Source organism: Pipra filicauda, unplaced genomic scaffold (genome assembly GCF_003945595.2).
Source record: "Pipra filicauda isolate LSUMZ 115617 unplaced genomic scaffold, ASM394559v2 scaffold80_size11013439_pilon, whole genome shotgun sequence".
Lineage (NCBI taxonomy): Eukaryota > Metazoa > Chordata > Aves > Passeriformes > Pipridae > Pipra > Pipra filicauda.
This window is the reverse complement of record NW_024104987.1, coordinates 8,591,888-8,602,639: the sequence shown is the minus strand read 5'-3', so window position 1 is coordinate 8,602,639 and position 10,752 is coordinate 8,591,888. Positions and strand designations below refer to the sequence as shown.

The 10,752-nt window shown below is 62.9% G+C and overlaps 1 protein-coding gene across 1 annotated transcript; it reads left to right on the top strand.

Moving 5' to 3' along the window:
• The first annotated feature begins 478 nt into the window (after positions 1-478).
• Positions 479-8,796, top strand: LOC113985086. The gene is made up of 19 exons (XM_027715645.2): positions 479-1,591; positions 2,068-2,147; positions 2,340-2,465; positions 2,611-2,690; positions 2,808-2,928; positions 3,239-3,328; positions 3,736-3,840; positions 4,056-4,221; positions 4,695-4,789; positions 5,243-5,392; positions 5,587-5,741; positions 6,100-6,235; positions 6,320-6,454; positions 6,661-6,837; positions 7,103-7,258; positions 7,697-7,798; positions 8,071-8,173; positions 8,445-8,504; positions 8,590-8,796. Exons 1-19 carry the CDS (start codon positions 1,462-1,464, stop codon positions 8,724-8,726), a joined length of 2,304 nt encoding a protein of 767 aa, XP_027571446.2. The 5' UTR covers positions 479-1,461; the 3' UTR covers positions 8,727-8,796.
• The last annotated feature ends 1,956 nt before the right edge of the window (positions 8,797-10,752 follow it).

The window sequence follows — 10,752 nt, the reverse complement described above, 5'->3', positions numbered from 1 at the left end:
GAAAATGAACAAGTCCTGAGGGGATGGGATGGAAATTCAAAGTGGGGGGACTCTTTGCCAAGATAGCCTTGCCCACGTCTTTCCTGGACTGCCAGTTGTCCCCACTGGCTGTCCCCGGGCAGCGCGGACGCCCACACCAGCCCCCCAGGGCAGAGCGGGGCTCGGAAGGTGCCTGAGCGAGGTCACACTGGGCAGCAGCTCCAGGGCACCTCTGGGGCTGTCAGAGAGGGGCTGTTCCAGGGCCCTTTGGGCTTCTGGGGGCTTCTTTGGTCTGATTTTGTAGAAGAGACACAGAACTGAGGCAAGAACAGCAGGACTACAGCTCCTGGCCCCTCAGATGGACCAATGCGGTTGCTCAGCTGGGCTGTGCCAGAAGACGACAGCTCCCGGCACGCTGAGGATCCCAGCCCTTCCAGCTGGATCCCCCTGGGTGCCATCCTCCCCCCTTCCGCCCTAAGCCCCCCAGGACTCCACAGCCTGGCAGGGCCACTCAACCACCCCTGGGGCAGCTCAGGGTGCCGCTCAGGGGCCTGGGGTGCGGCGAAGGCCTTGGGAGGGCTCCTGAGCGGCGCGGTGCTGGAAGAGCTGTTGAGTGGGGCAAAGCTCTTTCTGGTCAGTGGGAGAAAGAGAAAAGATGACAAAAACCATGGTTTCTGTTAAGCTTGAGCAAACGTTATGCATTTAATGTGACTGAGGGGCTCAGAGGCCAGACTATGCAGTGTGGGGACAGGAAAGGGATGTCCTGGGGACACGCAGGGGTGTCTGAACATGGGGCTCCTTGGGATGTCCCGAGGAGACATGAGAGCAAAGTGGGGTCTGGAGACATTCTGACGGCAACTGAGTGCCAAGGGCTGAGGCAGGTCTGTGTCCCCAGGGACACCCTGCCTGTTCCAGCCTGCGTGGTGCCTCCCTGGGACCCGTTGCTGGGGGCAGGTGCCATGTCAACAAGCCCTGGGACCTGTGGCTAGCGGCCGGTAGCAGGTCACAGAGGGGCCCTTTGTGACACCCACTGCAGCAGGTGTGCTCAGCACGACCGTGGCCGACAGTGGGTCAGTGTCCGTCAGGACGGCGACTGGATAGGAGAGGAGTGCAGCGCTGGCGAGAAGCCCCCGACTGCAGTCCACATCTTGTCCACGACCCCAGGTGGCCCCGTGCGAACGCGGAGTTTTGCTGAGGCATTTTGCCAAAGCGTTTTTGCCTGAGGCATTTGGGCCGAGGCCTTTTGGCCGAGGCGCTTTGCCTGAGGTGTTTTGCCTCGGCCTTTGGGCTGAGGCGCTTTGCTGAGGCCTTTTGGCTGAGGCACTTTGCCTCGGCCTTTTGGCTGAGGCCTTTTGCTGAGGCCTTTTGCCTGAGGCCCTTTGCCTGAGGTGATTTGGCCGCGGCATTTTTTCTGAGGGTGTTCGACTCCACCATTCGGACGCCCTCCGTAGGCAGGCTCCCCTGTGTTCTTTAATTCACAGGATGGAGAGGAGACCCCCCGCCTGCCCCAGGCAGGCCTGGATGGAAGACAGCTCTTCCCAGGAGAGCCGCTCTCCAGGTCTGCAGCTTCCGTCCTCCTACGAGGTGACCACCATGCAGCCCCTCAAGCTCGGTGAGTGAGGGGCCTTGTGGGGCTGGGCAGGGCTGGGGCCCACCACCACACCCTGTAGCACACCAGGATCCCACTTTCCTGGCCAGCTGACAATGGGGGTCCTGGGGTCAGCCATGATGTTGCCTGAAAGCTGGGACTGCTCAGGGCTGAAGCGCGGCCCCAGCACAGCCTCTCCCAAAGAAGGACAGGGCAGAGGGGCTCTGGGCTGTGGGCAGAGAGGGCCAGCTGGGCTGGCAGGAGGCAGCCGTGCTGTGGGAGCCTGGGCCTTTCCTGCCTGTCTGCCATTGCCTTCCTCAGCCTGGGGCACTGGGGCTTTCTTGGGCATGGCAGCTCCTCTGCCAGGCACCCTCCAGCCAGGAGCTGCAAGGGAAGGCCGTGCCAAGGCAGTGGGCAGAGAGCTGGGTGGAGGGCAGATAGCCTTTGCTCCCTCCTCTCGCTGGACCCTCTGCAGCTCTCCCTGCTCTTTCCCCCCTTAGACACCAGCTGGTTGCCCATCTACAAGGAGGAGCAGGAAGCTGTCGATGCCATCCTGGCCTTTGTCACCAGCCCCAACAAGGTAACTGCGGCCAACTGGAGGGGGGCTGTGCTGCTGTCTGCTGGCAGGGGCTGTGCTGCCGGGCTGCCGGAGGGCTGCTGGCAGGGCAGGGCTGCTTCTCCCGCAGGGCACTGCACCCCCTGTGCTGCGGTCCCGCTGGCTGTGTCCGCCCACTCACAGTCCGTGTTTGTGTCTCTGTCCCCCGGCTGGCAGGAGGAGAGAGACAAGGCCACATTTCTCCGGAGCATCTCTGTGCTGTGCAGAAGCGCCTTGAGCCACGGCCTGACCCAGGGCCTGGATCTGCTTTGTGACACGTACCAGCTGGCAGAGAACATCAAGGTGAGGGCACTCTGGGCAATGTGGCAAAGGGAGCAAAGCCCCCTGGCACCGGCTGCCTGTGCGGACAGCGCTGGGGTGGGTCAGGGACTGGAGGCCCTGGGTGCTGGCAGCTGCCAGCAGGTGCCATCCCGGTTGTGCTCTGCAGGCGCTGCTGGAAGAAGAGCCAAGGGACCAGCTGTGCACAGACCTCCGGCATCTTTCCATGCTGGCTCTGGAGAAATTGAGGTACCTGCCCATCTGTCGTGGGCCCCCTGGCCCAGAGGTTTGATGCCACCCGCACGAGTCGTCGAGGGGCTGCTCCCAGCACCCGTGTGCAACCCGTGTCCTGCCCTCTCCCTGCAGCTTGGTGGACACAGCGCTGGAGGGCAAAGCCAAAAGCCTCCTCCGCGCGTGCTTCTCGAGTGTCTTCTGGCTGCCTGCAGAGAAGGAAATGCCAAAAGGGGACCTTGCCCTCTACATCAAGGTAAGTGCTGGCTGAGCTCCAGGGGCCTCCAGCCCCTCTGGCCTGCTCCCTGGCTATCCCATGCTGCCACAGGAGCAGGGATCCCAGGCAGGGCAGGGTACTTCCCCCCCTCGTGCCTCTGTCCCCTTCCCATGGGCCTGGCTGCATCCCGTGCCACAGGCTGCTCTGCCCCCGCAGATTGTCTATGCCCATGTCTCTCCCGGGAAGTGTGGGCATCCTCCTCCTCCTGTGGCACGGGGGGTTCAGATGGCTCTCCTGGGGCTGGGAGGAACAGCAGAATGACTGTCATTGCTCTCTGTGTTCCTTGCAGACCCTGAACTCCATGGACAGCATGCTGAGGACAATGGTGCTCAGCTTTCCTGCCTCTCGAGTCAGCGAGGAGCTGCAGGGCATCTTGGAGGTCTGGCACAAGCCAAAAGGGGGGGAGTCCCAGGGCTGTTCCTCAGCCTGGAGGGGAGGGTTTGCCCGCTCCTGGCTGAGTGGTGCCCAGAGCAGTGCTGTACAGGCAGAGTGCCGTGCAGGGAGGGTGCCCACCTCCTGTGGGGAAGCAGGGGCTGGCCCCAGGCTCTCGTGGAGCACAGGGACTGCAGAGGGTGGCACCTGCCCTCCTCCTTGGCCATGAGGTTGGCTCTGGGCCTTTGTGCCCAACCTGGGTGGGAATCCAGGGGCAGACACCCCACTGCAGGCTTTGCTGGAGGGGAGAGGAAGCCTTGAGGGATGGGGCGAGTGCGGCCCAGAAGTGGAGCTGTGCTGCTGCTGGTGTTGGAGTCTGCTCCCAGGGCTCACCCGCTGCTTCTCTTGTCCCAGCTGCTGCTGGACTTTACCGGATCCGAGAGAGAGGCTGTGAGGGAGAGGGCCATGGCAAGGATCGATGTGCTGACCTGCGTGCTGTCGGACTATTCCACTCTGCAGGTAAGGACCAGGCCCCCTCCAGCCAGGCCATGCCCCCATCCCTGCTGCTCTCCAGGCCAGGGCTGCTGCCCACATGGCTGCTCTGAGAGACGGGGACGCAGGGCTCTGCAAAGCCTGGTCTCTCCAGGAATCCAGCCCTGGGCAGACTCTCGAGAGGAGGGCTTTGGCACCACCTTTGTGCCCTCAGCCCTTCTGCTCATGCCTCCCTCATCCAGGCCCATGCCAACGACAGAAGAGGCACTGCTGGACCTGTCTGCTCTGGGGAGATCCAGCTCCCGCTCCTAGGAAAGCTGCTGGGACGGCTCATCCTTTTCCGGTTCTCTGAGGAGCCGACATGCTATGCAGCTTTCCACGCTCTTTTTGCCCTGGCTGAGTTCATCTGTAAGTAAAATGGCAGAGCAGCGGTGGGCTTCATTGCTCTGCACACAGACATCTCCTGAGAGATCTGCTTCTTAACCCCCTTTGCCCCTCCCAGCTGCTTCCCAGAGCTTCCCAGCTGCCACTTTGCTGCAGAGCCTGAGTGCTTTGCTCAAGGCCAGGATCTGTTTGCTGCTGCTCTCCTTCCTCCCCTTCCTTTCAGGATTTTGCAGCCCGCTGGTTTGTGGGCCCCACAGCCAAAGGCCCTCTGGACTTCCCTGTCCCAAAGCCACGTCTTCCCTGGTGGGGAAGAGCAGATCCCCCACCCTTGCTGGCCCCTCCAGCGCCTGTAGCAAGAAGCTGTTCCTGATGCCCTCCCAAAATCCTGGACTGCTCCTGTCCTGCCCCCTTGCCAGCAGATGCCAGGGCGGTTTGGTGAGCTTGCTGGCAAAGCTGCTCTGCCTTCCTGACTCTTGTGTGTTTGCCCTGGTGTTTAGTCGAATCCAGGCTAAAGGACAGAGCAGACCAAGTCCACTGGGAAGCCGTGACCACCTCCGCGCTGTGTTCTCTGAGCGCCAGGGACTGTGCCAAGGTAAGGAGCTGCGCCCTTGCTGGGACTCCTGTCCGTGGCACCAGCAGGGCACTGGTGTGAGCCAAAGGACCCCGCAGCAGTGGGGCTGGCGCGCCTTCAGCTCCCTGGGGAGAGGGTTCCCGCCGTCCTTGAGCAGGGACAGCATGAGGGCTGCATTCCAGTGGCCCAGCAGCAGCTTCAGCCCCAGCAGGAGCTTCGGTGCTCCTGGCCACCAGCAAGTCCCTGGTTCTCAGTGGGGCCAGCAACCTGTGCCCATGAGCCCTCCTCCCCCAGCAGGAGGGCCCTCTCTGCTCATCTTTGCCATGCAGGGACTGCAGGCACTGCTGCCAGCTTTGCTGCGGGCACTGCTGTCAGCAGTGGTGGGCACGTCCGGCCAGGGCCGCTCGAGCTGCTCAGCCAAGCAGCACCGTCAGGGCACTCAGCGTGACACGTCTTCCTTCCTTGCTGCCATAGGCCTTTGGAAAATACCTGCAGTCCCACGAGAGGACAGACATCATCCTCGTGGCCCTCGAGGCGTTGGGAGATGCCAGCGTCCTCGACCAGCAGGTGCCCAGCAGCCTGCTGGATGTGGCCTTGGAAGACCCGGACGTCTGGCTGACGGACGTAAGTGGCCTGTGGCTGCATTGTCGTGCCCTTCAGCCCTCTTGGGCCTTGTTCCTCCCTGCATCCCTCCCTCCCAAGCACAGGTGACTTGGGCCCCCCAAACCACCTCAAGGCAGCAGAGAGGAATGGGAAGGGCAACTGAGCACATGGCTGCACTCCGGGGGCAGTGCCATCCTCACCTGTATTCCCTGCAGGGGCCCAAGATCGTCAGCAGCATCCTTGAGAGCCTGCCATACTGCAGCACACAGGCAGCGTGGGAGAGAGCGGAGTCACTGCTTCGCCTGATGACCAACCTGTACCCCACCACAGTGGTCATCCTCCTGTGCAAGGCGGCTCTTCAAGGAGACAGGTACTGGCCCTGATGGCCTTGAGGGTGGGCTTGTTCCCTGTGGGGAGAGGGACCCCGAGACTCTCCGGCTGCCAGAGCCAAGGAATGCTGCGGGACAGCCTGCAGTCAGGCCCTCCATCCCCCCCTGCTTTCCAGCCCTGCTTCACAGCAGCCAAAGCTGGCCCAGCCAGCCCAGAGCCAGCACGGTGCTCCAGCCCCACGGGGAACACGCCCTCAGCCCCCTCCTGCCCGCGCGGGCAGGGCCCCCGGGGACGCGCAGCCAGGGCTCCAAGGGGTGGGTTCTGGGGGGCTGCTCCAGGCCACAGCCCTGTGGCTGAGGCAGCCCTGCGGACAGCGCTCTGCCTTCTCTGCCTTCCAGCACTGCGCCGGAGCTGTGGGAGCTGATGTCCTCCATGCCGGAGACGCTGGCCAAGATCTTGGAGGGCTTTGCCAACCTGCTGTGCACACAGTGCTTCCGCTGCTCCGCAGAAGGCCCCCGCACCCAGCCCATGGCTGTGAGTGACCACTAAAGGCCCTGGTCCCCTCCCGCCAGCCCTGCAGGCTCTGCCGGCCCCTCACGGCTCTGTTTGCTCCTGCAGTCGTCCTCCAGGAAGGCTGAGTCGGAGGAGTTGGCTGACGAGCCCGACCTCGAGAGCCATCAGGGCTGTCCAAACGTCAGGACGGCCGGGCTGCTGCTGGAAGGGCTCGTCGGGCTGTCACAGAGAGCCGAGATGGTGAGCAGGGCGGTGTCAGGGGCAGCCCTGTCGGCAAACGGGGGCTGGGGCTGTGTGGAAAGCAGTGGCTTGGCCTGGCCTGGGACTCAGAACGTGGGGTGACTGCTCCAAACGCCCTCCCTGCCACGGTGTGCCTGGGGTGGCTGCCTGGGGAGCTTTTCAGGCACGGCACTCTTCACCCAATGGACATTCTCTTCTCTCTACAGGCCAGAAACATCGAACTCTTCCTGCCGGGCATGATAAAGATCCTCCAAGTTGGCAGCGAAGATGCCCAGATGAAGATCCTGCTGGCCTTGCGAAACGTTCTGTGTCAGCTGAAGAAGAGCAAGGCCAGCTTCATCGCTGTGCAACTTGTGGGGAGGCTGCTGCCCCTCTTTGACTCGGTAAGGCTGATGTGGAGCCTGAGCCCCTCAGATGGGCACTGGGCAATGACAGCTGCCCTGCAGCCCAGCCCTGCGAGCAGCACTTGGAGCCAGCTCTGCTCCCCTGGGCTCTCCTGGGATGGCTTCTGGGCCGTGCAGCCCAGTGCTGCTTCTTCTGGGATGTGAGGCCGGAGCCTCTGCCCTCCCTGCAGCCATGATCAGGGCCCTCTTCACTGTGGGCAGGGAGCTGCTGTTTGCAAAGCTCACTTTTCCTGCTTCCTGCCAGGAGTGCAGCGAGCTGCGAGAGCTGTCCATCCGCATGCTCGCAGAGCTGCTGCAGTTCGTGGTCGGCAGGGATGAGAAGAGGATGAGGAAGGAGGTGTGGCGAGCACTGGTGCCTCTCCTCTTTCGTATGAGCGACCAGGTCCCCAGCGTGGCCGAGGTACAGGTTTGAAGGCTGAGCCCTGACACACAGAGGGCTGGGCTGACACCCCCAGGGCCCTGGGCATCGGGGCAGGGGCTGCTGGCAGCGGGCAGCGCTCCCCCAGCACAGCCCGTGGGAAGGTCCGTGCGGAGCCAGCGCCAGCAGGGCCAGAGAAGCTGGCACGGCCCTGTGCAACCCCTGCCCTGCCTGCTCCTGCCGGGCTCGGCAGCAGCCCGTGACCACCACGGCCTGAACAGGGGCATCCCCACAGGCTGTGTCGGAGGCCAGGCCTTTGAGCCTCCATGCCTGTCCCCCAGGGCTGTCCCCAAAAGCCTCCCAGACATTTGGGCTAGGGCATGTCCCAGATTCCTAAAGGCAGGATCCCCCCAGGAACAAAGCCAAGAGGCCTCCTTGCCCAGGCCCCCGGGCTATCCCTGAACTCATGCTGTCCTGCAGGCCTCCAGGGAAGCCCTTCTTTCTGCCGCCGAGCTGCTGAAGTGGAAGACGCTCAAGCACCTGCTGCAGAGAGAGCGGCTGTGGGAGCTTGGAGCGTGCTTGGTAAGGACAAGCTGTGCAGCCCGGACTGGGGGAGGGCTGCCCCCATCCCATGTCTGGGCTGGGGGCTCTGCAGCTGGACAGAGCCTGGAGCTGCATCCCTGTTGCTGCCCTCAAGAACAGAGCCCCAGGGGCTCTTCTGCAGGCCCCTGTCCCCTCCCTGTAGCCAGCAGGAGGGGAGGCCTCTCCGTCCCAGGAGGTGCTGGCAGGAGGCACTGCTCCAGCCAACTGCCCCAGTGACCGCCCTGGAGAGACATGCCTTGTTCTCTCTGCAGCTTCAGAACAGCAGGAGCAGGGCTGAAGATTTCATCCACCAGAGCCTGCCCTACCTGCAGGACCCTCAGGCCAACGTGCGCCTGGCAGCCGTCAGGTTCATCGGTGAGTGCCAGCCCCTGCGGTGCCTCTGGGGCAGCCTGGCCCCTGTGCTGCTGCTGCCCCAGCAATGCCCGGCCACCCTGGGCAGGGCCTTGCCTCCCTCTGCCAGCCCTGCCCACGCAGCGGGGCTTGGTGGCCGCCTTGCTCAGTCCCACTGCCCTGAGCTTCTGGGGGCTCCTGGGCTCAGCCGTGCTGAGGGGGAGGAGGGTAGGTCTGGGGGCCCTGCTGTTGGGAGCAGGCTGGGGAGCAGGGGCTAATGGAGCTCTGTGCCCAGGACTCATCACACGGCGCCTGAGGGAGCAGACCACGGAGAGTCAGGCTGACATCCTGAGCGGTGAGTGGGGAGCACCGTCTGTCGGGAATCCAGAGGCTCTCTGCAGACGGGGGTTTGATCTGGGCTCTGTTTCTTTCCGTCACAGCACTTCAGCCCTTGGAAAAAGACTGGGACATCTCTGTCAGCTCCCTGGCAGCTCGGACAACCTCCGTTCTAAGGAGTCCTTGGGTGCAGCAACGACCAAGAGGCTTCCTACGAGCACTGCGCTGCTGCTGGCCGTGAGCCCGGCAGAGGTGCAGCTTGCCTTGGCTAAAGGACTGGGGCTGAATAAAGCTGCAACAACGTGCCCAAAGCCCTGGTGTCCTTCAGCTGCGTGGTGCTGAGTGTGCCGAGCCGACCGTGTCCTTCCTGGGCTGTCCCGCAGGCAGCGGGACGCTCCCCCCTCAGCACCCCTGGCCCCAGCCTTGTGGGACAAGCTGAGCCCTGGCTGGGGCTTTCCCTGGGAGAAGCCGCCTTGGCTAAAGGACAAGCTGCTGCCCGAGCATTCTCACCCCATTTCAGGGTCACTGCCAATGTCACCCTGCCCTCTGCCGGTGTGAAGCTATTCCCCCTTGTCCTGTCACTCCAGGCCCTCGTCCCAAATCTGTCTCCAGCTCCCTTGGAGCCTCTTTTAGGCACTGGAAGGGGCTGGAAGGTCACCCCAAAACCTTCTCTTCTCCAGCCTGGGCAGCCAAAGTTATCCCTGTGTCCCCACACGGTGCCCCACTCTGTGACCCCTGTGTCCTCCCAGGCTCAGCACCCAAGGAGGTGGCACAGCAGCAAGCCCTTGAATTGTAGCTGCAGAGTCCCACATTTCCTTGGTGGACTCCAAATTCCATCTCTGGTACCCCAAAATGCCCCATTGAGCCCTGCATTGCAGCTGTGCGGCCTCAAAGGGTCTCCGGTGGACCCCCTAGGCATAGAAGGATGGAATCAGGAAGGAATGCTCAGCCCTGAGTGGGCTGCAGAGGATCCCAGAGCTCCTGGGAAGTGCTGGGGCTCCAGAGCTTGAAGCTGGAAATGAGTGAAGAGCTCTGTTTTACACTTGTGGCATGGAAAGCCCTGGCAGGGTGGTTTCTGCTGGGGGGCCTGGGGTGCACTGAAGGCCTCAGGAGGCTTTGTGTGTGATCATGAGGAAGCTTTTCTTGATGGAAATGGTTGTCAGGCATTGGAAGGGACTGCCCGGAGAGGTGGTGAAATCCCTGTCCCTGGAGGTATCCAAGACAAGACTGGATGTGGCACTCCCTCAGTGCTCTGCTCTAGTGGACAAGGTGGGGATGGGTGCAAGTTGGGACTCGATGATTTTGCAGGTCTTTGCCAACCTAAATGGTTCTGTGATTGTATGATGTGGCCTGAAGACAGCTGCAGGGCAGGTGGAGGAGTCCTGTGGTGGGACTGTGGCCAAGAGGCCTCTCCTGGCTGCAGAAGAGCAAACCGTGGGCTTTTGTGTCCATCGAGGGCCAAGGGAGGGTGCAAGGAGGAGGATGGAGGGGTACTGTGGGGACCAGGGGACAAACTGTGGCCTCTGGAGCACATCAAAAGGTGCCTTAGGGTGCTGAGGGGGCAAATGGCCCAGGCTGAGGCAGCCCCAGCACAAGAGAGGGTTCATATAGGACTTGTGGGTCTGAGGAGAGCTCTAGGCCTGGAGGGCCCGGAAGGGAAAATGAACAAGTCCTGAGGGGATGGGATGGAAATTCAAAGTGGAGGGACTCTTTGCCAAGATGGCCTTGCCCACGTCTTTCCTGGACTGCCAGTTGTCCCCATTGGCTGTCCCCAGGCAGCGCGGACGCCCACACCAGCCCCCCAGGGCAGAGCGGGGCTCTGAAGGTGCCTGAGTGAGGTCACACTGGGCAGCAGCTCCAGGGCACCTCTGGGGCTGTCAGAGAGGGGCTGTTCCAGGGCCCTTTGGGCTTCTGGGGGCTTCTTTGGTCTGATTCTGCAGAAGAGACACAGAACTGAGGCAAGAACAGCAGGACTACAGCTCCTGGCCCCTCAGATGGACCAATGCGGTTGCTCAGCTGGGCTGTGCCAGAGGACGACAGGTCCCAGCACGCTGAGGATCCCAGCCCTTCCAGCTGGATCCCCCTGGGTGCCATCCTCCCCCCTTCCGCCCTAAGCCCCCCCAGGACTCCGCCAGCCTGGCAGGGCCACTCAGCCACCCCTGGGGCCGCTCAGGGTGCCGCTCAGGGGCCTGGGGTGCGGCGAAGGCCTTGGGAGGGCTCCTGAGCGGCGCGGTGCTGGAAGAGCTGTTGAGTGGGGCAAAGCTCTT